Raw genomic sequence first — 27598 nt, 5'->3', positions numbered from 1 at the left:
CATTTATGAGATACCAAATAGCCCCTCACTTGATAGGCTTTTTGCATGCTGTTGGCTGTTGCTGTTTCTTTTGGTCAGGACACCTTCCTTGAGTGGTATATCCTTTTTTTTTTGGATTTAACAGAGGACCAGCGCCCCTTCCTCTTACTGCCTGTGGTACTCATGTGTTTTGGCCTACAGATCTGTTGACTTGCACTCCCTTGTTAACTTTTCCATTCCCACATGCTCTTACATACTTTAATTCTGACAAATGACTGAGGAGCTCATGCATAGGTGGCCCTCTTCTGACATTATCTTTTCAGCATTTATCCTCAGTGCGGTCAGCATAGTTTTGACAGCGTCTCTCACAAGCTGCCAGCTTTTCTGAACCCCTGGTTGCCTGCTCATCACAGCCAAATGTTGAGTCTTTCTTCAGTGAGTGCTCAACCGGCAGCCTTTATTTATGAAGGATTGTGGCTGCTCAGTGGTTAGCCTATCCAACACCACCATGATCTGTACTTTACAGCAATTACTCACTTTGAGGCAATTAGTTGTAGGTGTTCTTAAAGGCAGAGATGTTGTCAAACATGTGATATGAAACATCAGTGTCCAGACCAGTTAGGGAACCATTTCTTTATGTACACAAGGCTGACATCAATCTACTGTCACCAGAGGAAAGTGGTGACCCCTTCTTTCTGCAGCACACTGGGTTTTTATTGTCTCATATCCTGAGAGCAGTCAGCCACTTTTTGTGTGCGAATGTTTTCAATGTAGAAACAAATAACAGAATCTTGTTTGGATAGACTCCTCCTATTTCTACTTTCTGCTCTGTAATTTTACTTGTATTTAAACAGGAGGAATTACTTTAATCCTTTGAATTTAGAGGATACATTAAATAATACTGAAATAAGGGAGTCATTTAATTGTACGCCGAGCTTTAGACTGTTGTAACACATACCCTAAATAATCAATTTGTAAAGAGAAAATGGTTATTTTGACTCACAGTTTATAAGTTTCACTATGTGGTTAGATGACCCCATTCCTTTGTACCTATGGTGAGTAGCACTTTATGGCAAGATATCAGAACAAAACCTCTTGCCTCATAGCCAGAAAGTAAAAGGGGGTTGGGGGAGCCAAAGTTCCACAATCCTGTTTAAGGGCATCCTCCCAGGGACCTAAAGAAATCTACTCAGCCCCACTTTTAAGGGCTCTGTCTCTCTGTCTCTCTGTCTCTCTCTCTGTCTCTCTGTCTCTGTCTCTCTCTCTCTGTCTCTGTCTCTGTCTCTCTCTCTCTCTGTCTCTCTCTCTCTCTCTGTCTCTCTCTCTCTCTCTCTCTCTCTCTCTCTCTCTCTCTCTCTCTCACACACACACACACACACACACACACACACACACACACACACCAAGGAAGCAAACCTTTATCACATAGATTGTGGGTCTTTTGAGATCTAAGCTGTAATATTCATATGTCACTTTTTTCTCTAACTTAGTGGTATAGAGAATGACTTTCATAATTATCCTGCTTAAGTTAACATGCTTGGTCTGTTTTTTGAACTGTGCAGCCCTAAAAAATTCAGTGATTTCTATAAAGATTTTTTTAAAAAAATTTTAAATAATGCTTTCTTATTATTAATGGTGTCTTTGACCTTACCATCCTCCTGCTTCATTCTCCTGATTTCTGGTAAATGCACTACAACTCCTAGCTCATTTTGTAAATCATAATTTCTTTTTGTGAAAGATTAGGATTGATATGTGAGGAATAAGAATATGCTTTTCATGTAATTAACTCATATATTGACACATTTAAATACTAATGTGTGTGTGTGTGTGTGTACGTACTCCTTTTGTTTATCTGTTTTGTTTCGAGACAAAGTTTTCTGGAACTGCTATGTAGACCAAACTGGTCTTGAATTCATAGATATCCCTCTGCCTCCCAATAAAAGCTGTGTATCATTATGCCCGGCTCGGCTTATATCCTCTTGTTTATTATTTTGCTCTTATAGTAAAACATAGTAGTTAGACTTAATATTGTAATTAAGTAGTCATAACAACATATTTATTTGATTTTACTCTTAATAATCCCCTGTTCTTGTTTATTGAGTAGTGCATAAACAATGGACATTTGTTTTCAAGCTTTCTTTCAACCTACTGCTTCCAGAGAATGATTACACTATTCTTTTGTTTTGTTTTGCTTGTTTTGTTTTTTTTTGGTTTTTCGAGACAGGGTTTCTCTGTGTTGTTTTGGTGCCTGTCCTGGATCTCACTCTGTAGACCAGGCTGGCCTCGAACTCACAGAGATCCATCTGGCTCTGCCTCTCGAATGCTGGGATTAAAGGCGCGTGCCACCCCCACCCAGCGCTGGGTCAGGGGAATTGAAGAGTCACAGAGGAACAAAGGGGACATAGTTTAAAGCTGTGAGTTTAGTTTAGCTTGGAAAAGTGGATTACACGTGGTATCTAAGGCACAGTAAGATTGGTACATTATAAAGGCAGGTTAAATGAAAACAGGCTGAGCAGCAGTAGGGAAACAGATTGAGCACAGAGTTTTAAATGCTGTCAATGCATAATATTAACTTGGTTGTAAAGCTGGGCAAAAGTCGAGTTTCTGAAGATAAGAGGTGTTTCCAGAAACTTATTCCCATACCTACTAATAAGTTGCTAGTCATAACTTCTTCCTGAACAGTGGAAACATTTTGGGAATGCCCCTTTTCTTGTTTGCTTTTTAGAGCTATTTTGGCTATTTAGAGATTTAAAGATTTTTTTTTTTAACATTTCTCTGTTCTTATTTTTCATAGCTTTGTTGCTTCAACATTTGGTTTTAATACAATTCAAGAAAAGAGGTTTTACCATAATATGAAGATGATTCTGTAAATAAGTCTAGTTGAATACGTAGTGGGAAAGAGTCAACTATAAAGAATTAGGATGGCTAATGTAGATCACTAAGTGAGCATGTACTATGTGTATTCCTGCACCATTCAGTGAAAGGTCATTCCATTAAACACCATGAAACTTAGGCTGGAATTGATCTAATCCTGCTACTAAACATGTGTATAAGCTTGGGCTAGTCACATTCATACTCCGAAACCTGAGAATTATAGCCCACATTATTATGAGAATCAGTTAGATTTCCCTATTGTGTGAAAACAGGGAGATAGGGCCATTGTTTGACACTGATGCTGTGACTAACAGCCATGATGGTTAAATATGCAGTGGAGTTTTCAATGAAATCCTGAAAGGATTTGAGAAGGAGAGGAGTGGGGGCTGATGTAAGAGAAAGTACTCAAGTGTTATGCATTTGAGGGAACCAGAGAAATGGAAGTGGTACTTAATTTTAAGTGTGGATTGGACATGTTGAATTTAGTCTAATGGCAAGCACTCAGTTGGTAAGCTCTCAATTATGAGAGTTCATTGGACCTAGTAGCTATGATGGGGTGCATAGTGTTAAGATTTTTTTGTTTTATTATTTATTTATTTATTTATTTATTTATTTATTTATTTATTTATTTATTTATCTATCTATCTATCTATTTATTTATTTTAATGATGGCATACAAACTTTGGCAGGTAGTCAGTAACTAGTTGATTTGGTAAGAATACAAATTTAGATTGTGAAAACAATTGTAATTTTAGCCTACATTTAAAAATATCTGAGATAGTCTTCTTATCTTTTTCTAACTGATAAGTTAAAAATCGCAGTTAGTCTAGAATCATCTCTTTGGATGGGTAATGTCAATCTGTTTTTGTTTCTAATCCCAGTTATACTTAACTTCTGACTTTGGAATTAACCAAGTAAGCCAAAAACCAAAATATTTGGTTCATAGTTTATATTTTAGTCTGCCAAATATTTTGTGTTTATCATTCATTTTCCCTCTTTTGTAATTTTGGTACCTGGCTGTAGAAGGTTGCTTAGTATGTCATTACAGAAACACTTGGTATCTAGTCCTAATCATTACAGGACACTTGGTATCTAGTCCTAATCATTACAGAAACTAGATATGTAGTCCTAATCACAACTTCTGATTTTGGAGAGAGAAATTAGCAGATTCTCTGAAGTGGGAGCATTAACAGAGCCTGAGCTTATGAGAGAAGTCAATTGAAATATCTTTCTTCTCACATAGGAAAACTTGCATGGAAAGAAACCAGCATGTTCTTTGGAGACATTGTTTCTGTTTCTGATATCTTGAGCACATAAGATTCTATATCTCTTGAATTTAGTTGTGCAACAACTCTTGAGTCACTGGGCTGAGCTCAGAATTTAATTTCAGCTCCAGTATGGCTTCCACAGAACTAGCTTATCTCTAATGAAAATTTATATGGTTTTCAAGTAAATGGGCAGAGGAAGTCCCTCAGAGACACTGCAGGTTACCACTTACACTACACAAATAATACTCCCCCCACCCACCAGGGGAGCACTAAGCATGCAGACTAAAGCAGCCAATGGGAATCCCATGTGATGAGGTCAGGTTCTTTTGTGTGATCTACCAACTCAGCAAGAGTTTCTCTCTTGTTTTGTCTGCCTCTGACAGGATATCCATATCACCCAGAAGTTCAGAGTAGGCTTAGAAAATTCAGTCAATAATTTTAAAAATCACCATCATTTTTCCATCTTGATCAAGGAACTTGATTTTTGTAAGCCTTAGACATAGGGAATTAAGCCACAGGTGGATAGAATAAACAGGCCTCACACATGGAGAAATAACCCAGAAATGGATAGAAATAACCCAGAAATTTATAAAAGACTAATTTTATGTATTAAATAGGACTTTGAATTTTAGTAAGTATTTCAGAGGAACAAAATGCCTTTTGAGAAGTTTTAATTGGTATTTATATTGGCACTACTACTACACTACTACTATAGAATACCTAACAGCAGCAGGCTAAGGGAAGAAGTGACAGGGACGGTGTCATCCGGCAGGGAAGGCATAGCCACACCTGGAACGGCAGGGGCATGAGGCCACTTACTCAGTTTAAGCAGGCGAAGAAACAGATCTCCCTCTGGCTGGAAGTGGAGCTGGCCTAGAACCTTCATGTTCTGTCCTACACCTACTGGCTAGGCCCTGTGTGAAGCAGGTCCCATTATCTACTAAAACAGCACCGCCAGCTAGGCCTGTAGCAAATATTTCACATCCAACCATAGAACCATAAGTAAAAATGAGAGACATTTGGAGTTTGGTTAATAATGTATGAAGCCTTGGGAAAATAGTCAATAAAACAGTGGTAGGAGGTGTGATCCTGTTGATACTCACTTTATTTATCTATTTATTTTCTGTTTCAGGGTTTGAACATAATCTTTCATGTAGCCTTGGCTCTCCTAAAGGTATGTCCATTTTCGTCTTAAGTTATCAAATATGTTACTTCTTTTGCTTGGTACTAAAATCATTCCGTTTACAGCCTGTGACTCATTTTAGACTCTAAAGATTTTATTATTTGGATGTTAGTGTGTGTGTGTGTGCGCGCGCATGCGCGCGCGCCCATACGACTGCATGCCATAGCATGCATGTGGAGGTCAGAGGACATCCCTCAGGAGTCAGTTCTCTCCTTCTACTGTGAGATCCAAAGATTGAACGCAGGCCATCAGAGTTGCACAGCCATCATGCTAAACTAGTCTGCTTGGCACAGAGAAAGATGACATCTCTGAGAAAGTCTGATCCTCTCCCTGTCATCCTTTTAAGTTATCATTTATTTGGTATTTGTTTTTCCTAAAAGCCATTTCATCTTGCTAACACTTACTCCAAAAACATAAAAAATACTTTCATTCATAAGAGCTGTATAATAAGAGACAAAGTTGAAACCTACTTTCTGTTGAAATGAACCCATTTTTTTTCTAAAAATACTTCTTATCATAATAACATCCCTGGAGGTACCTAAACATATAATTGAATTATTTAAAAGCTTCTATAATATACTAAAAAAGAAACTAATACATTTCAATTTCTTGTTCTTTCCCTGATAGCTGGAAATATATGACACTTTAGAATTCAATTATAATTACCTTCCTGAATTTTATATCAACATATCAATATAGCTCTAACAGTATAGTAACAGTAAGACATTTGTTACAGAGTTGGTTAAAAAAAAAAAAAACAAACCCAAAGAAGACATTCTGCTACTGAAGATGAAAATTGCCTTTCTTTTCCCTAATAAGTTTGTGGTTAAAGCACAGACCTTGGGCCTGAACTCTTCTGTTTTCAGCCTGTTTATGTGCTTTGAACTTCAGTTTTGAGATAATAATAAAATTAATTTATGGTATTATAATTAAATAATATTGTATATTAAATTTCTTAGTAACTGTCTAGATATTTACTACCTAATTGGCATTAGCTGTTATTATTATGGTCATGTCTCTGGTCCTGATGACTGGATCAGGTGCTCTTAATCCTGGAGCCCGTTCTCCAGTCCCCCACTTAAAGGTTTTCATAAAATGGCATACATATATTTACTTAATCCCTTCATAAAATTGTGGGTCTTGACTTTGATTTTTTCCTGATATTAAAATAAAATCAAAACTTTACCACATGCTCTCTCAGCAAGGCTAGAATAAAGCTTAATAATGACTAGTCAGGGAAAGTATTATGTGGTTGACACTAAAAATACCATCAAATCATAAGTATGTACAAGGAAGTTCAACAAGGTTCTAATTTTTTCTATAATTTCTAATTTTCCTTTTCACTCTCAGGCATTTTATGTTTTCCAAAAGTCTTTTTCCTATATATTGGTATCTCATTTCCTAATATTTAGTTTGTCTTTATGGAACCCAGTGCTATCCCTCTAGATAAGACCTTTTCTGTGTACCAGCTTAATACTGTAGCTATTGACTAATTAGTTAGCAAAGATACAGGAGGAACCACTGGTAAAGAGGGAGCAATGCTTGAAACTACCTTGTATGAATCCTGAAACTGACTCCACACAGAGATGGAAAATACATGGGACTCCATTGAAGTGAATGCCATCGATCTGATTATTCTACCTGGTGGAAGGGACATTCAGCCATACACAATAATGACTGACTTCTCATTTCTCATATGCCAGAAAAAAGGAATGTGCATCTGTTTATATAAAAGTTAAAACTTGGATAACTTAGTAGTTCTGAGCCTGACTGAATTTGAAGTAGAACCTGTGTCTGTGTTAGCAGTGATTTCTTGTGCATCTTCTGAGCTGAGTGCTAACATAAGCACAGCCCAGGTGATAACTGAAGACGTGCCTAAAGTTGTCTGAAATGTTATATCTCATAATGACAAAGCTCGAGTTAGTTGCTTTCTTTTTTATATACTACTGGTACATACTAACTGAACTCCATAATAGAATTCTTTGTAGTATTTTATATATGTGCATAATATACTTTGATCAGGTTTATCCAGCTATGCTTGCCTCCCTCCCCCATGCTACTATTCCCTTCCTCTACTCTAATAGTCCCCATTCTTTCCTGTCTTTTTCTTAACAGCTGCATTTGTCATGTGGAAGAAAATATGCAATGTTTGTCTTTCTGGGTTTGACACATTTTGCTTAGCACAGTGACCTTCAGTTCCATTTATTTTCTGGAAAATTACATAAATCCATTCTTTATAGCCAACAAGTCTGTCATGGGTATTTACTGCATTTTCTTTATTGTCTGTTGGTGAACACCCAGACTGATTATGTATCTTGACTATTGTGAATAGTGTCACTGTAAACATAGATGTGCAAGTGTCTGTAATATGCTGGCCTAGATTTCTTCAGGTATATATCCCTTAAGAATGGTACAGCTGGATTGTATGGAAGTTCTATTTTTAGTTTGTGAAAAATTTTCATATTGATGCCCAGAATGACTGCATGAGTTGATACACCTAACCAATGGTATGTTAGGGTTCATTTTCCCCTTGACATCACCAGTGATTTTGTTTTGTTTGTGTATGTTTGTTTGAGGTAGGGTCTCACATATGCATACAGTAGTTAAGATCATGTGGACACTGGAGCCAGACTATTCACCTTCAAGTTTCATCTCCAATGATGCATTTAGTTCATACCCAAGAGTCTGCAAACTCTTTACTGCCCCAACACTGTTTGAAAATCCAATCTAAAGCCTCCTTAGACTGCAACAAACTAAACTCTCAGTGCCTTAAAAGGAAAAAGTCACGATAAAAGTTACATGCTTCCAAGATAGAGTGTGGACAGGCACATGCAAACATTTATATTCCAAAGGCAGGAATAGAAAAATAGTCAGAAATCATCCCAAAATAAGAGGAAAACCAAATAAAGCCTGCGTTAAAGCTTAAATCTCTGTATTAGTTGATCTACACTGGTGGCCTGTAAGCAGCTGTGGACATGGCAGCGCCATCCTGCAGCCTGGCTGATGGGGCCTCTCTCAGGCTGGCTCTGCTCTCTACCTACAACTCTCCTCAGCAAGTTCTGCTCACTGCTGCCCTCTCTGCCATCCCGGAGTCTCTTCTGCAGCTTTACCTTCCATCCTTGAAGGGACTGCCTACAGGGATTCTCTCCCTGTAACACACTGTCTGCACTTCCAGGCTCTCCTTTGACTTCTCAGTGAAAGCCTCCATGACCCCACAGTTCTTACATTCTTCATGACTGCAGAACCAGCATTACTTGGGTGTTGCCAAAGTCATCTGCCAACACAAGCTATTCTTGGGCCCACTTAAAGCATGACTGGCCTTCCAGCTAAGTATGGGAAGTGAGTCTCTAGGTTCTTTGGTTGTACAGAACACCCCAGATCTTATCTCAAGTGTTGGAATCAAATTTTTATTTCTACATCCATGAGCCCTTGACAGATGGGATGGTCTTACAGAATGCTGAGATGTTCTTGTCCAGGCATATAGCACTTGGCTTTTTTATATGATAGCAACTTCATATTCCTTGCCCCACATTTTACACATCCTCTGCTTCTGACTAAACTGCAAATTAAAAAGAAAAAAGGTCTACTCTTCTCCTTTCCTTCCCATTTATTACTATAAATCTGGCTAAATTAGCAGTCTGAATGTTTTGCCACCTTGAATGTCCGTCGAGGATACTATACACCACTTTGGTGATAGCTAACTTTTGGTGATAAATATTTGAGAGGAACTTTTTTTAGAAGGCAGAATTTAGGCAAAAATAAGTTTAGCAGTTGATTGCCACCAAGCCTGATGGCCTGGATTCAATCTCTGGGAACCTGTGGTAGAAGGAGAGAACCAACTCTGGCAACTTGTTCTGTGACCTCTACAAGCATGCTGTGTCATACATACAAGTTGCCCCCCCCACCATATAAAAAGTAATAAAAGAAACTTTTTGAAGAGGAACAATTTATTTTGGTTCATGATTTTAGTTTCAAGTTTAGATTCAAGTTTCCTCCAAGATTGATTGGATAGTTTGCTTTGAGACTGCAGTGAGGTGAAGCTTCCTGGTGGTCTAAGCACATGGCAAAGTCTCCTCACCCAAGAATGGCCAGAAAGAAGAAAAAGATGAGACAGGTTCTGCAGGAGATACCATCCCAACCAATCTACTTTTCCAAGCAGGCCTCACTGATGAGAATTTCCACCTCTCTCAGAGGCAGGATAGAAAGAAAAACTTTGGTGACATGAGAAGGGAACGGAGCTCCTCACCCAGAGTCCAGTTGAAGCCTCTCCCCAGTAAAAGCAACAAGGATTCCAGCACAGTGACCAACTGCTTAAGGCCTGTCTCCCTGTGCAGCTGTAAACCTGCCATAACTCCTTCAAGGCATCTCCTAAGCAACCCTATAATCTCACTTTCAAGAGAGAATAAAGAGGATTTCTTAAAAGCCTTTTGAGATGTAACTCAGCAGTCACCAGAATGGTATATATAGCTAATTGTAACTCTTGTGGAGCCTGTACCCACAAATGGGTATGTTTTACCTACACCCATGTGAATCAGTGTAATTTCCTTTCTTTCCTGAGAGCCTCTTTTCCTCCTAACCCTCATGCCTAAGCCTGTATTAAAATACCTCTAATAAAGTCTCCAACTCTGCTTAGTTTTAAAGTGGATAATCCTGAAATTCTCAACATTAATACTACAAATCCTAGTTTGGCTTGAGTTCAGATCCCTAAAAGCTTAGGGGAACTCGGAGCAGCTGAGGATGACAATATAGATCTATGTTTCTGTAACCTTCCTACTAATAGTCCCAATAGTAGCATCAAGTTATGTATAAATCCATCAGTGGGTTGATCCATTAATTAATTAATGGTCAGAGCCATCATATTCTAGTCTCAGTGAAAACACAGGCTTCTACATGAACCTTTTGTGGGGATACTTCATATCCAAACAAATGATAATCTTTATTGTCTACCTCCTACAAAGTATCAGGACATGGACCACATGGAGCTAAGTGTGGCCTCTCTCTGATTTGGAAGAGAATTCCCATTTCTGTTTGGTAAAACTGAAACTTTTACTGCCCACATTTCTATCAGTTTTCTGGTCTTTCAGACCCTGACTTGAGCCACTCAGTAAGCTGTGCTCACGTCATTCTAACTCTCTGTAGCTCTCTTCTCCAAAATTTTCCAGATTTTTCCTGAAAACTAATTCCAAAGGCTTCTCACATTGTCTGTCATATAAGAATGGCAATGGCCCTTGGAAACAATTTTCTGCTAGCCAGCCTCCAGGCATTATACCAAATACTTGAGATGACCAACCTTATAAAGAGAAAGAATTTATTTTTGATTATGATGTCACAGGTTTCAGTCCAAGACTGATTGGCCCTGTTTCTTTTGAGCCTGTGCTGAGGCATCATTTTACAGTCATAGCATATAACAGCAAAACTGCTCCCCACAGAGCCAGGGAGGAAAAGGAGAGGAAAGGGAGCAGACTCCCATAGTCTACTTTAATTGCAGATCTTTGGTGTCCTAAATACTCTAGTAGGCTCTGTCTCTTAAAAATACTATAATATTTGGCTGACAACCAAATCTTTAGCATATGCTCCTTTGGAGGACATTCTGAACACAAACAATATCAATAAGGCACAATGCATTCTCTGTTAGTGTCTTCATATGGCCAAAGGAGGAGTAAAGAAAATGGACTTAATAGAGAACCAAGAATTCCAGAATTAGGAGCTGTTTGTGAGAGGTGTGGGAACACACACCTCAATTATTTAGCACGGGGCTGATGAGTTCAGTATTCCTTCGACTTTGCAAAAGATGATTCCCACTTCCTTTTCTGCTGCCCTTGGGAAGGACTAACATGCTCCTGAGGCTCTGCCTGTGCTGTGGAAGACCTTGCTTGAATGCCATATGTGCTAGGGAGGAAAACATGCTCAACCTGGACAGTGAGTTTTTGGTCCTCTTAGCATTTGACACAGCACTTTTGAGTTCACAGTTTTTGTTTCTATGCTCAAAGATAGGAGAATAAGAAAAACTGAAGGTTCAGATGTGGTTTTTTTTTTTTTTTTTTTTTTTTTTTCAATTTGCTTTCAAGTTAGAAGTGGAAAGACCTGGGGTTGGAGAGGAAACCGGTCCTCTCAGATTTGCAGTGGTTTTTGCTTGTAGGAAGGGTTTTTTCATTGCTGAAGGAACGCTGACTCTCCTGCTGGTGGCGGTAGAGCTCTACTCATAGATGTGGGGATGCTTTAACAGCAAGGCACCGAATTCTGTGGCCTTGACCCTGCCTCTAGTTTGTGTCGCATTTGTGAAACTTATTCCAACATCTCTCTTTATTTGAACTGTTTGCTTTTTTTATGTTAGTCTAATGTATCCTCTATCTTATGATAGATTAATGCTAAAACAAACCAATAAATACATATACAGGATTTCTGCTTATTGTAGAATGCTCAGGTAATTTTGTAAAATTTAATCAGGTAAAATGCTCAGAAATAATGCATTTTATGAAGTAGGGATCTATATTGGGGGGGGAGTCCATTATCACAGTGCATTGCACATATCAAATCTTATTTTAAATTTATTGAGGCAATCTTTCATTGTTTATCTCTCAGGAGGCAGTCTAAAGTGCCAGGAATCAAGGATAGTTTAGTAAGCATGTCATTGTCCCAAGCATCCAGTAATTAATTTGATCTCATAGTACCATAAGAAATATGAGATCATTTGGCAGAGACAGAATAAAATCTCCCTGCCCCATTTTTATGAGCAAAGTACGTTCTCAGCATAAATTCACGCAAGTTTTCAACCCCCTTAAAAAATCTTTCTTTATATTTATCCTCCACTGCTTTGCTTCCTTCTGCCTTTTAGTATGGGTATGTTCAACATTCATTCCATGGCCAGCTTCCCATCCATATTCTTGATCCCATCTTTCTTGCCTCACTTCCTGTCACAGTAGTTTGGCCTGTTTTTTTTTTTTTCCTCCAGGTCCTGAGTTATGTGTGCATGGTGAGGAGAAATAGAGATAATATTTGATATCCTAAAGTTGTCATGGTTGTAGTAGGAAAAGCTAATGAGTGTACAATTAAAATTGCCCTGTCTTTTAGGGAACTTTGGGGCCAGGCATAATGGCATACTCCTTTAATCTCAGCACTCCAACCTGATCTATATAGTGAGTTACAGGCCACTAGGGCTACATATAATGAAAGACTCTGCCTCAAAAAAGTAAAAATGGGGGAGGGTTGGCAACCTAAAGATGGGGTGCCAGCTTTATTCTGGGAAAACTAGGAAAAATTTTTTAAAGATCATAACTAAACTCAGAACAGAAAATTTTTGTTTGTGTTTTGTTTTTTGAGACAGGGTTTCTCTGTGTAACTTTGGAGCCTTTCCTGGAACTCACTCTGTAGACCTGGCAGAACTCAAACTCACAGAGATCTGCCTGCTTCTGCCTCTGCTGCTATTAAAGGCATGCGCCACCACTGCCCGCCCGGCAAGAACAGAGAATTTTAGGCAGGGCTAGCAGCATGCAGATGTTTACAAAAGGAGAAATTCAAGTGTTGAGTAAGTATTCAGCATCTCTAGCCATCAGGGAAATTAAAATTAAAACTACTTTGAGATTCCATTCCATCCCAGTCAGAATGGCCATCATCAAGAAAACAAATGAAGAGCTGGAGAGATGGCTCAGCAGTTAGAGCACAGGCTGCTCTGCCAGAAGATCCAGATTCAACTCACAGTACCCACATGGTGGTTCATAGCCATCCTTAACTACAGTTCCAGGGGGTCCAACTCCCTCTTCTGATTTCCAAGGGCATTAGGCATATATGCACGGCACATACATGCATACAAGATTTCATAAAATAAAATACATACAAAAGATTTTTTTTTAAGAAAATAGTAACAAATGCTGGAAGGATATGGGGAAAGAACAACCTATATCCACTGTTGCAGCCATTATGGAAATCAGTGTGAAGGCTACTCAAAAAAACTAAAAATAAAACTACTATAAGTCGTAGCTATACCATTCCTGGGCATATACTCAAAGGACTCTACATCCTGTTACAGAGATATGTGCACATCCTTGTTTATCATTGCTGCCTTCACAGTAGCAAGGAAATGAAATAGGTTAGATATCCATCAACAGAATGGATTATGAAAATATGGTATGTAAATACAATGGAATTTTATTCCGCCTTAAAGGAAATTGAAGTTATTAAAATTACAGGAAAATGAATGGAAATGGAAAATACTATATTCACTCAGATAATTCAGACTCAGAAAGACAAATGCCATATGTTCTCTCTTTGTTTTGTTTTTGTTTTTTGAGACAAGGTTTTTCTGTATAGCCCAGGCTGTCCTGGAACTCGCTCTGTAGACCAGGCTGGCCTTAAACTCACAGAGATCTACATGCCTCTGCCTCCCAAGTGCTGGGATTAAAGGCATGCACCACTACCACCCAGCATGGATGTTCTCTCTTATATGAAGAGCCCAGCCTTTATCTGTTAAATATGTGTGTCCAAGAGAATGTAAATGAGTAGACGCCAAGAAATAGAAAGGGGCCCATTAGATTGGGGAAAGTAACAGGGAGGACTTAAGGGAGAACATGAGGAAGACAACAGAACAGAGTGAGTGGGGGGGGGTGCAGGGGCAAATAGCACAGCAGGGAAGAGGACGGACGGACGGACGGAGAGTGAAAGAACCAACTAAGGGAAATATGAAAAATCACATATGCAAATGTGCTATTTTTAAGCTAATTTAAGTAAAATGTAAAAAGATAAATAAGTTGTTAGTGAACTGTCTAGCCTGGGTCCTTTGCTGTGAGGTTCTAAAGACCACAGCAAAGGACTGTTTGTGCATTTTCACCTGAAGCTAGATTTTTTTTTTAAAGATTTTATTTTATGTGTATGAACACCCTGGGTACACATATGTCTGTACACCGCATGTATACAGTGCCCGTGGAAGGCAGGAAATGGCACTGAATCTCTGGAACTGGGGTTGTGAATGTCTTTAAGCTACTATGTGGGTGCTGGGAATTGAACCCAGGCCCTCTGGAAGAGCAGCAAATGCTCTTAACTCCTGAGCCATCTCTCCAGTCCCTGAAACTAGATATTAATCAAAGTAGATAACCTTCTGACAATTTACTCCTTTATAAAGTGAAGGCACAAGAAAATACAATTTGTAAGGCTCTAAATTTCTTTCATAGACACTATCTCAATCTGTGCTACACACATATGTGTGTTTGTGCATGTGTATATATACTTCTATGCATGTAGATTTGAGTACATACATGTGTATATGTCTGTATATGTCTCATACAGCTTAATCATTTAATGAATTGATGGCAATCATCTTAAAATTAGGACATTTGTTAAGGTGCTTGACTAAATTTATGTGTCTATATTACTTAAGGAATTGGCACAGGGGCTGGAGAGACGGCTCAGCAGTTTGAGTGCATACTGTTCTTGCAGAGAAGTTGAATTTAGTTCCCCTCACCCACATCACGGAGTTCACAACCACCTGTAACTCCAGCTCCAAGGGATCTGATACCTCAGCACCTGTGCTCACATATACACACCCACATGCCTATACATAATTAAAATAAAATAAATCTTTTTTTAGTGACAGGATAATATAAAATTAGGAGAATATTCTATTTATTATTGTATTTAAAAGTGAATAATAGTAGTTTCTAGTCTACCTTGAAATCTGTTTTAGAAGCATGTTTGAGTGTTACTAGTATGCTGTTGTATCTCTAGTGCACACCTCTGGACTATGTTCATCCTATCATATTTATACATACTTAAGTAACATGTTGAAGCTATGCAGAAAAACAGCTGACTTCTGTTATAAAATTTTTTGACTGATTTTACTACTGTGATATCAATGGGTTTTCAAAGTGAATCATCAAATCATCAACACTTTAGTGAGCAAAATTAGTCTATTTTCTGCTGAATAGCAATGCTAGCAACCTACACAGATAAAGTCATAAAAACTTATTGATCACTGACCATGTCTAACCAAAGCCCTAACTATGTAATAACAATGTAACTGTATAACATTTACAAGTTGTGAGGTGCACTTAAATGTCTTTTTTTTTTTTAATTTTTTGAGACAGGATTTCTCTGTGTAGCCTTGGCTGTCCCGAAACTCACTCTGTAGAACAGGCTGGCCTCAAACTATCAGAGATCCACATGCCTCTGCCTCCTTAGTGCCTGGATTAAGGGTATGCATCACCACTGCCTGGCCCTAAATACCCTTTTAAGAAATTTATAAATAATAGCAAGGCACTTGTCTTTTACTATGTCCTTGAAATGTACCAGATGCAGTGTTAAGAACTTTTGAAATAATCTTCATGATCTTTAAATTTTTCTCTTTGTTATAGTCAAATACATACAACATAAAATTCACCATTTTAACCATTTTTTCAACTGTGCATCTTGTATATTTGAAGGTGTTCCCATTATTGTACAATAATAACAACCATCTCCAGACTTCTTCATCGTCCCCAGCAGAAGCTGTTTACTTCTCATTGTCCTCCCAACCACCATTCTATGTTCAGTCTTACAAATTTGACTGTTGTAGGAACCTGATATAAGTGTAATGACAGCATTTGTCCCCTTCACTTAGCATAATGTGTAGCCCTTAATCTAGGCAAGCTTATTACTGTTATAGTGCACTGACTCCCTGCTTAGGACCTTTGGCTCAAGTCCTCCATGTAGACAAGTGATGCAATAGAGTCCCAGTTGTTCTTTCTCCCTGTGGAGTGAATGTTTGCCACCCTTAAGCTATGGTATGTATGCATGTTTTAAACCTTACGAATACTCTGCAAAGAAGGGACTTTTTATAACCCACATGCTAGTCACACCTAGTAACTCTCAGTCAGAGTTCCCTGCTTTTTCATCTTGTACAGCAGGGGATTTTTAGATTGTAGTTAAATCAGTCTCTATTTCACAAGTATTGCTTTTGTACGACAAGTAAAAAGAAAGCTTTTTAGTGAAATTATTTAAAGACTGTGTGTTTAAGATAGTTGTCCTAATTTTGTAAAATGTTACTGGTTGAATAAGACAGAGGTAGAAAAACCCAGAGACATTATATGAACAAATAATTGAATTTAGACTGCTGAACTCACTGCCATAAATGATCATAAAATTAAAATATTCTCTGCTCTTGACTGGCTAGAATAATTGATTCCTGAGTTTGGCTAATTCAGTGTTCTTTTATCGTCTTTCAGATGTATGAAGTCATTCAGAATGGCATGGAATGCTGTAGTCAAACTCCATTTTACGGCAACCAGCCACTGTGTGTGAGCTCATCATAGGGAGATATTATCAGAAGCTTTTTGTCAGAGGCTGTCACTGCTCAATAAGTTCTTATGACACTTTTTATCTGTGTGAGTTGCTAGTATTGCTTTTCAACATGAAATAGACTAATTCTGTTCATTAAGGTGTTGACAATTTGATGAGTTGCTTTGAGAATCAATTGCCGTCATCACAATGGTATAAACCAGTCAGAGAAAATGTAACTGAAACTTAAATTTATTTGATACTCAGTTTTTGCATGTTGAAAAAGACTTAAATACTCACCTTTTTGCTAGAAATCTAGCAACTAGTACTGTGTCTGGCTGATTCTCTCCTCTTACTTTTCTTTGACTGTAAGAATTTAGTTTGAGGAAAGTTAAATTAATTTAGAGCAAAATCATTCATCTGTAGCATTTATAACATTGAGAGGTATGTTTTTAATTTCTATTTCAAAAGATAAAGAGGTACATGAGGGAGGAACTATAAAAAGGTAGTTTCAATAGATAGAATGTTCCTCTCCCAGGTCCCAGTGCAGAGGATTTGCCTAAAAGGTAGATGTCCGACTCCCTGCCATCTTTCAGATTCCAGTGTCTCTGTCTCTCTGTCTCTCTGTCTCTCTGTCTCTCTGTCTCTCTGTCTCTCTGTCTCTCTCTCTCTCTCTCTCTCTCTCTCTCTCTGTGTGTGTGTGTGTGTGTGTGTGTGTTTCCACAGCCCCCTAGGGCATTGTCTTCATGTGCAAGTTAAAGCTAGGTCATCCCTACATCCACATCCCATTCACAGGAAGAGGAGAGGAGCAGAGAGTAGTGGAGAACAGGAAGCTTCTTTTTAAGCAAATAAATTACATATTACACTTTTATTTGAACAAAAGTTTCGTTGATGGCCACACAACTATGGAAGAGCTAAGAAATAGTCTGTTCCTCAGCAGTCAGTCATATGCCCTGCTACAATTCTAATCTGTACAGCAGGAGGAGCACATTTTCTTAGAGAATAATTACAATCTGTCAGTCTGCTGCACTAACCATTCAGTATCTGTGACTGCTTCATTCACACACAGACACTTCCTCCAATGGAGACATTCCAAGGCTCTATTTAATTACTTCAAAACCACAGGGTTTTGGTAACCTGTATGTCTGTGTTATAAATAATGGGGTGCTCTAAAGGGCTTAGAGTCCTATGAACAAGGAGCCACAGAATTACATTAAAGTTCCAGTTAAGAACAACCACCTGGGACTTGGAGCTATGCTATTACCAACAATGAAAACCACTGGATTACTCATCAGAGTATCTTAAACCAGTTTCTGATGAAACTGAATATTTAACATGAGCAGGAAATAGCAGACTCCACAGACAAGGACAAGAGATAATTGAGCATTGAAGAAAAGTTCAAAATTAGCCAGGTGGTGGTAATGGCACACAACTTTGATCCCAGCACTTGGGAGGCAGAGGCAAGTGGATCTCTGTGAGTTCAAGGCCACCCTGGTTTACAGAGTAAGTTCCAGGACAGCCAGAGCTGTTAACACAGAGAAACCCTGTCTCAAAACAATGCAAAAAACAAACAAACAAACAAAAAAAGAGAAAGAAAGAAAAGAAACAAAATAAAAACTACATAAAAAAGAAACAAAAATTAAAATATGTGGAGAATTGTCCTCAACCCAAATGCCAAGTAGCTTCAAAAGAAGAAATATGAGGAAGAAGAGAGCTAGCAGTTTGTGGCCAAGAAGAACCAAAGAGGAGGGGCAGCCTAGAGGCCCCTGTGAAGAAGAATGTTCTGTGTATCAACCTGATACCAGGAGCAGCAATAGATGCTATGCTAGATGAAGAACCTAAGGGAGAGGAGAAAAGAAATGAGATGAATTCTTGCCAGCTGGGGCTTGTTGATCACTCAGCTGTGAGAGCATTGAGGGCAAACTGTCGCCAGAAATTGGAGGGAATTGAGGCCAAGAGGTTTGGTCACTGTGTTTTGTTGTTGTTGAGACAGGTTCTTATTCACCCTAGGCTAGCCTCCAACTTCAAATGTAGCTGAAGATGACTTGAATTTCTGATTCACCTCCTAGCCTGCTGTAAGTGATATGGAGGATCAACTCAGAACGTTGTACATGCTAGACACATACTTTACCATTTGAGCTGTGTTCTGAATCTGGACACATCTCTTGACTTGTCTTTGGACTGCTAAATCTTGCCTACTCATAGCATCTTTCCCAAATTACCTTCCTTGGAGAACTGATTTGAATATTACAGATCATAGCACTCAGAAACAGCTAAATTCCTTTTAAAATTCTGCCTTGCTGCCTGGGAAGTTCTGTATATTCTTTACTGATTGAGCTGGCTGCATTTTAAAGGATCAGCATTGGAAAGGAAGCCACCAACCATTTCTGCTTAATCTTTAAATTATAAGTGACTCTCCCTTAATCATGGAATGATGGAAAGTGATATATTTCAGATATGACCTATTGTGTTTTCATTGTCTACATAAGCTCTTCAGACATTCCTTATGGGAGTCTGTGGGAGACTAGCTCTGACCTATTCCCACATTTCGAAGGATCCTTAGGTGGAGGAGAGAGGGATAAGAAAATACCAGATAGAAAGAGAGACCTAGACAACAAGAAGAAAGACAGAAACACAGGATAGCTTCAGGAGGGCCTGAGTGAATACCCAACAGCCTCTTTGTCTATTCAAAAGGGCTTTTTATAATATGCCAAGGGGAGAGGCAAAAGACCTCCTCCTTGCAAGATCAAAGCACATTATACAGCTAAGTAAGTGTAAATCCTTCCAAACACCTGGTAACCATGCTGGTGACCAAATCATCTCTTATGCAAGCTCAGATTCTCTGACCCTTAGTAATTTGGGCCTCCACAATTGCTATCTTTTTTTATATTTTGGAGGTTGAAAATATGTCATAGTATTTCTAAGTACAGTATTGCCCTCTCAGTGATTTCAGTGTAGAGAATTAAGTTTTGTCCTTAAGTTAAGGCTAGTTTATCATTCAATTACCTAAGTAAAATCAACAATTTCAATATATTTCAATAAAGAAATTGCAAGTATAATTACAGTAATCTGGACTTGGTATTTTATTTTATATAGGCAACTACAAGTTAAAGAGAAGAAGTCAAACTTCTTTCTCAACACTATTTTTGCTTGGATGATAATTTGTTTTAATTTCAGAGCAAAGACAGTAAAGCTGTTTCTAGTCTTTGAAGAACTAAAAAAAGTAATGCTCAGGGCCAGCTGAGCTCTGTGGGAGCTATGAACTCTTACATTCACACGCTGTCTGTCATGCATGTGCATCTGTACCACTTCTCCACATTTGTGCAGACCATGAGCTGTGCAGTGGTGGCAGATGCTCTGAGGCCCCATTGCCTTTCCAGCAGAGTGCTCTGTAGAACCTAGCAGGACTGTGTAGCATAGTAGCAAAGCAAGAGACCAGGGTGCAAACGAGAGCAAAAAAAGGGACCCTCTTGAAGGTCATATAACCAATGACTAGACCTTTCACTAGGCTCCACTTCTCAAAGGTCCTGCCACCAGCCATAGGGCCATTGCTGATGCAGACTACAACTCTTGAGTTCATTTATTCCTCTCTTACTATCTTAGTCTAAGAGCTGCTTCTAAGGGTTTTATGTGGCTGATTTCCTCTTCTTTCCTAAACTAATTGACAGTAACGTGTTATCCAAAGCTCACAGAACACTTTAAACAGCAACCTTATGGTAACTTTATTGTTAAATTTAGAAACATTTCTGTTCTTTACCAAAACCCACAGTGACTCGGCTATTTCTATGTCAAAATTGGTCTTTTCATTTTTCAGTGGCTAGTCCTTATGATGGTTATAAGGTTAATAATAGCCTTTTGGGAAGTGTACTATTTGGTATCAGTTGTTACATTCTCAAAGAACCAGTGCACTTAATTGAGTTAGGTCAACTAAGTTATTTAGTCTGTGTAAATATGGATTCCAGGGAGGAAAACAACAACAACAAAAACCATTCAAGAAGGATACGTTTCAAAATACTTTTAACTTTTCTGTTTCTTTATATTGCTATGACTTTTTAAATCAGTTTCTTTATTTATGAAATTAAAACAAAGTAACTGCCTTGCTATAAGAACATTTAGTAATTGCAAAGGGCAGAAACTGTAATTGAAGCATACTCACCATCTGCTACACAGAAATAACTCAATTCATTCCCAAGTAAACCCACAGTTTACAGTGTTATTTCCCTGTGGAGTGTCTGAGGGAAAGTAGAACAATAAATACTAAATTTATGAATGTCAAGGGGTCATTTTAGTTGATTCTTTTGTGCTAAATGAAAAAAGTTCATAGACCATGTGAACTTACAATACTTTAAAAGTAAAAATAAGTCAATGACTAGAATCTGCTAAGGCAAGAATCTTAGTCATATGTTCTTCATATGTTCTTCTCTTCCATTATTGTGCCAGAAAGTGATCTTTTGTTTGTTCTTTTTTTTTTTTTTTTTGGCTTTTCAAGACGGTTTCTCTGTGTAACAACTTTGGCTGTTCCAGAACTGGCTTTGTAGACCAGGCTGGCCTCGAACTCACAGAGATCTGCCTGCCTCTGTATCCTGAGTGCTGGGATTATAGGTGTGCACCACTAATGTCCCTTCTTTCTACTGGAACCTCACTGATAGCCCAGTATTCTCTAGGCAGATAGATAATATATAAGAAAGAAGAGAAAGTCATGAATAATGATGAATATCATGAACTAATACAAGAAAATTTATTGGGTTGCTATCCTTCCGAAGGTAAGAGAAGGCCTCTGTTAGCCAAGCAACACTGAAGCTGAATAGTACTCTAAAGCTAATTATATAAAGGCCAAGGCAATAATAAGTACCAAGCTCTGAGGTGGGAAAGGTTTTATATGTTTAAGAAGGCCAGTGTGACTGGCATTTATTGACCTAGTAAGAAGTAGGAGAGAAGAATTGTGGTCAAAAGCCAAGTCTTTAAGAACATATAAGCAAAGTATGGTGTGTATGTTTAGATTCAGCAGAAAACCATTATAAGTTTTAAGCAAGTACAAGTTTTACCTGAGTTTGGGGTTTAGGACATCATTTTGATTGAGCAGTGCTGGTGTATAGAATGTAGATTGAAAAGGATGGCCATAGAAACATGGAATCTAGTTGTCTTAGGTGTCTATTGATACCATGACCATGACAACTTTTCTTGTTTGTTTGGTTTTGGTTTTGGTTTTCGAGACAGGGTTTCTCTGTGTAGTTTTGGTGCCTGTCCTGGATCTCACTCTGTAGACCAGGCTGACCTCAAACTCACAGAGATCTGCCACAGCAACTCTTATAAAGGAAAACATTTAATTGGATTTGCTGCTTATAGTTCAGAGTTCAGTCCATTATCATCATGGTAGGACATGGTGGCATGCAAGCAGATATGGTACTGGAGAGGTAGCTGAGAGTCCTACATCTTGCAGGCAACAGGAAGCAGTCTGAGACACTGGGTGGTATCTTGAGCATTTATGAGACCTCAAAGCCCTCCTCCACAGTGACACACTTCATCCAGTAAGACCACACTTCCTCCAACAAGGCCACATATCCTAACAGTATCACTCCTTTTGGGGGCCATTTTCTTTTAAACCACCACACTAGTTAAGATGTTATTTCAGCACAACAAACATAAAATAATGCTCTCTTGGGCTAAGGTAATAACTGTGAATATGGAAAAAGAGGGATGATTCAAGATACTTTTTGAAAATAGGAATGGCAAGACTTGTAGATGATTTGGAAGGCCAAGATAAAGTGAGGAATGAAAGGTATCCTAGTCCATCTGTGTCACAGTAACACAATATCTAAGGCTGAATTATTTGAAAGTGGAGTGAATGATAATTATGGTAGCTGGAGGGTTCAAAGAGCATAGTGCAGTCATTCTGGCTGCCTTGGCAGGGTCACAACATAGCAGAAAAGTAGCAATTGGACAGGTGAGATGGAACATAGAAGAAAGTGAGCCAAGACAACTGAGTACACTTTATGACAGCCCATTGTAGCTGGAACCAATGCACTACTGCAGTCACAATTCATCCCCCAAAACCAGTTTCAATCCTCCTGAGACGAGGGACCCAGGACTCAGTTATGTCTCACTTCTTAAATGTTCTATGGTTTTAGTGCTAGCTACAGACTAAGCATTAGCACATGAATCTTCATGAGATAAGGCATATGTGAACTGTAGCAAAGGATGCTATGGAGATAACACTGATTGATGTTTGCAAGTGTAGGGAAATCCACTGAGTCTTTTGAAATAAATGGAAAATTGACATTAACAGGATAAAAACATGAATTTATTAATATTCTTGTGCCTATGAGAACCCTAAACTAAAAAGAATTTTAGATTGCTGAAGCTTAAATACTTCCCTAAAACAGATTTATTTTATTTGTTCATATGTATGTGTTTATGAAGCCCAGACTTCTGACATTAAATTCCTAATCCACCTATCTCCACCTCCCAAGTGCTGGGGTCATAGGCATGCATATGCCACCAGGCCTCGCTTTGGTTCTGATATTCTATTCTCAACTCCTTTGAGAATAGTATTTTGGCTTCTGTATATACATGAGGACATGTTGTATTTGTCTCTCTGTGCTTGACTTACTTCATAACCTCTAGTACTTCAATCACATTGCTGTAGATGATAGAATTCATTTTTTAGGGCCAAATATTATATTGGAGGGGTGTGTGTGTGTGTGTGTGTGTGTGTGTGTGTGTGTGTGTGTGTGACATTTTCTTTAGATACTAATCATTTGATATACCTCTAGGTTGATGCCATCTCTTGACTACTGTGAACAGTTCTACAAAAAACATTGTAGTGCAGATGTCTCTTCAGCATGCAGATTTCTATTCTTTTGACTATATACCAATACTGGATCATATGGTAGTTCTATTTTTAGTTAAGTTTTTGTTTTTGAGACCCTGCATAGTGTTTCCCATAATGGACACACAGATTTACATTTCTGCCAACAGTTCCACTTTTTCCACAGCTGCACCATCATTTGTTACATTTTTAAATGATTTATTTTTAACTTTAAACTCAATGTCTAGAAGTGTGTGTACATGAATACAGGTGCATTTGGAGGCTAGAAAAGGGCTTCAGATCACCTAGAGCTGGTGTTATAGAAAGCTGTGTGCTATCCAGCATGAGTGTTGAGATGGGAACTCCAGTCTTCTGAAAGAACAGCAAGCAATCTTAATTATTGTTTATTTTTGTCTGTTTCATAGTTTCCATTTTAACTGGTAAGGTGACATCTTACTGTGGCCTGATTTTTTATTTCTCCAGTGACTAGTGATGTCGAACTTTTCCATATATCTTTGGTTGTTTATGTGTGTTCTTATGATAAATGTCTATTTATGCCATTTGCCCATCTTTAATTGAATTATTTGGTTTTATTGATGTTGAGTTGTATATGTTCTTTATGTATCGTGGAGATTAATCCCTGTCAGATAGTTTCACAGTATTTGTTTTTCCATTCTGTAGGCTCTCCTTTCTCTCTTGTTTCTTTGGTTGTTCAGAAGCATTTTAACTTGATAGGATATCCTTTGTCAGTTTTGGGTCTGTTGCCTATATATGAGGCCATTAAAAAAAAAAAATCCTTGTCCAAACCAGTGTCCTAAAGATTATCCCTTTTGTTCCCTCAGGTGATTTCAGAGTTTCTGGTGTTATGTATAAGTTTTTGATATAGTTTGAGTTTATTTCTTTCATATGGTTAGACATAAGAAGTCCTGTTTCTTTCTTCTTTATCTAGATATTCAAGTTTTCACAGCACTGTGTGTATGTGTGTGTGTGAGTGTGTGTGTGTGTGTGTGTGTGTGTGTGTGTGTGTGTGTGTGTGTGTACACATGTGTATACGTGAGTGTATATACATATGTTTGGGCACATGTGGAGGTCAGAGGTTAACTTAAGGAGTGATTCACCTCGCTTTATAAGACAGGGTCTATCACTGATCTGGAGCTCACCAGTCAGGCTGTAAGACCCAAGGATCTGCCCATGTCCTCCCTGCACTGGGTTGGTTGCATTCTCAGCTCTTGTGTGTGTGCTCTAGGTGACTGAACTCATGTCCTCACCTTCACATGGCAAGCACTGTCTTAATTAGGGTTTTTATTGCTGTGAAGAGATGCCATGACCATGGCAACTCTTAGAAAGGAAAACATTTCATTGAGGCTGGCTTACAGTTCAGAGATTTAGTCCATTGTCATCATGTTGGGAAACATGGTGGCACAGAGGCAGACATGGTACTGGAGAAATAGCTGAGAGTTCTATATCCTGATCTAGAGCCAACAGGAAGAGAGACATTGGGCTTGGCTAAGGCATTGAAACTCCAAGCCTACCTCCAGTGACACACCTCCTCCAACAAAGCCACATCTACTCCAACAAGGCCACACCTCCTATTCTCTTTTCCTAAGCATTCAAATTCAGGAGTCTATGGGGGCCATTCTTATTCAAACTACCCCTCTAACTGAGCTGTCTCTTCAGCTTGACAGCACCATTTATTGAAGAGACTCTTCTCAAGTGTATGTTCTTTCTGTCTTTGTTAAAATCTCTTGGCTCAGATGTGAATTTATTTCTTGATAGTTGGGTTCTTTTTTTTTTTTTTTCCTTTTTTTTGAGCTGAGGCCCAAACCCAGGGCCTTGTGCTTGCTTAGGCAAGTGCTCTACTGCTGAGCTAAATCCTCAACGCTGCTGGGTTCTCTTCATTGGTCTGTTTTTCTGCTTTTATTTCAGTACTCTAATTGCTTTGGCTATTAGTGCTATGTAATGTATATTAAAGTTAGATGTGATAAATGCTTCCAGCTTTGTTCTTGCTGAAGATGTTTTAGTTATTTCAGATCTTTTGTGCCCCCATATTAATTTTGTAATTTTTTTTCTAAATCTATGAAGAATGTCATTGGCATTTGATAGGAATTTCCTTGGATAGTATGGACATTTTGACATTATTATTCCAGTCTATGGACATCTTCTCATTTTTGCATGTGTGTTTCTCCTTATTTTTTTCATCAGTGTTTTATAGTTTGCATTGTAGAGACCATCTAGATCCTGAATTAAATTTATGCCTAGGTTTGTGGTTTTGTTAACTATTATAAATGAGATTGTTTTCTTTATTTCTCCATAGTTTTGTTATTGGTTTATAAAAATTACTGAGCTTTATATGGTAAATTTTAAACTCTGTGACTTTTCCCAACTTTTTACATATTTTAATAGCTTTTTGGTAGAGTCCTTAGGGTTTTCTATGTATAAAATCTTGTCATCTATAAGCAAGGACCATTCCTCCTCTCCTGTTTGAATGCTCTGTTTCTTTCACTTGTCTTTTTGTTATGACTAATGCTTTTAACATTTTATTTAATAAGAGTGGTAAAGTGGACATCTATGTCTTGTTCTTGATCTTAGTGGGTCAATATCCTCTTCCAATTCAAATGATGCAAGTTATAAGTTTGTCACAGATAGCTCTTATTGTGTCAAGATACATTCCTTCTATACTGAATTTTTGGAGAGTTTACATCATGAATCATTATTAAATTTTATCAAATGTTTTTCTTGTGTTCTCTGAAATCATAACATGACTTCCGTCCTTCATTCTATTGCTATAATATATTACATTTCTCTACTTGTATATATTGAAACACATTTATATCCTTGGGATAAATCAACTTCACAGTTATTTATAATCTCATTAGATGCTATTAAATTTACTGATTTTGCCAGGCGGTGGTGGCGCACACCTTTAATCCCAGCACTTGGGAGGCAGAGCCAGGTGGATCTTTGTGAGTTTGAGGCCAGCCTGGGCTACCAAGTGAGTTCCAAGAAACGCGCAAAGCTACACAGAGAAACCCTGTCTTGAAAAACAAAACAAAACAAAAATTTTTACTGATTTTGTTTTGATAATATTTTCTTGAGAATTTCTGCATGTGTATCCAGCAAAGATGATTGTCTATATTTTTCTTTTATATCATATTTTTATCTGGCTTGGGTATGGTGTATGCTGACCTTGTAGAATGAATTAGGATTCTCTTCCTTTTTATTCTTTTTCTCACCTCAGAACCCTTTTATAGGAATTTTATATACTTACTTTACTATTTTCTTGACAAATTTAAATCAAATGACTAGAAAGCTTGTGTGTGAATATTGTATGAGGTTCTGTTATTAATTAGCTTAATAAATGTTTGCTGGATATGAAGAAACCCTACTGAAAGGCACTTGCGACTGGATTGACATTACTCTTGAATTGAGCCTTATTTGTATTTCCATCATTTAATGTATGATGGGAAAGATGACATCAAGGCATGAAAAAATGAGTATTTAATGCTCTGTCAAGCACGTCAGTGGTTCTATATTACCTTACAGACCATTATGACATTTCTGTGTGAGGTTTTGGATGAGGCAGGATGTTCAAGAGGACACTAAAATGGATTACTGGGAAACAAAAACGTTATTAGAAGAGTTATTGACACTGTGTACATATAGACAATGGATCAACAGCATGGTAAGTAGCTCAGAGGGTAGTTCAGGTCCAAGTACCAGACACAGCATGATGGGGCCTCCAAAGAGAACCAGAGCCTACAAGGCATCAGTGCTAGTGCTGTTATACAGAGAAACCCTGTCCTGAAAAACAAAACAAAACAAAACAAAAAAAAAAAAAAGGAACCCACTGAGGGGAGTGTTAGCTTGCTCCAAGACATGGTGGCAAAACATCTTCCATATGTCTCATAACACTTCAGTCTAAAATGTCATATTTTAGGGTAACATAACCTGAACCCCATCACTACCTGCATGACCTCAGTCAAATCATTTAATGTTTCTAAGCTCAGATATTCCCTGAGTGAAATGGGCACAATTAATATTAAATGTATTGATACATATTGAGTCCTTAGCATAGTTCATGAACATTAATAATCCCCCATAGGGAAAAATTATTCATACTTTTAGCTACTTGATGCACAAGTTTCTACATTAAGCCCTCCTTGTGGTGGGGAGCCTGTCATAAGTAAAAGAGCCTATCAAGTAGGGAAGACCCACATGTCCTTTGTAGTCACGTATTGCTAT

The 27598-nt window shown here is 38.1% G+C and overlaps 1 protein-coding gene across 10 annotated transcripts in view; it reads left to right on the top strand.

The window, feature by feature from the left end:
• Nucleotides 1-27598, top strand: part of Rabgap1l (RAB GTPase activating protein 1 like) — a 566460-nt gene that overhangs the window by 384031 nt on the left and 154831 nt on the right. For all 10 annotated transcript variants that reach the window (XM_042258403.2, XM_042258404.2, XM_076547797.1 and 7 more), the window contains one exon: nucleotides 5254-5295. In XM_042258403.2, coding sequence (XP_042114337.1) covers nucleotides 5254-5295 — 42 coding nt within the window. The remainder of the gene's footprint in view (nucleotides 1-5253; nucleotides 5296-27598) is intronic.

The sequence above is a fragment of the Peromyscus maniculatus genome, chromosome 11 (genome assembly GCF_049852395.1).
Source record: "Peromyscus maniculatus bairdii isolate BWxNUB_F1_BW_parent chromosome 11, HU_Pman_BW_mat_3.1, whole genome shotgun sequence".
Classification (NCBI taxonomy): Eukaryota; Metazoa; Chordata; class Mammalia; order Rodentia; family Cricetidae; genus Peromyscus; species Peromyscus maniculatus.
The sequence above is the reverse complement of the archived record's forward strand: the minus strand, read 5'-3'. Positions and strand labels throughout refer to the sequence as shown.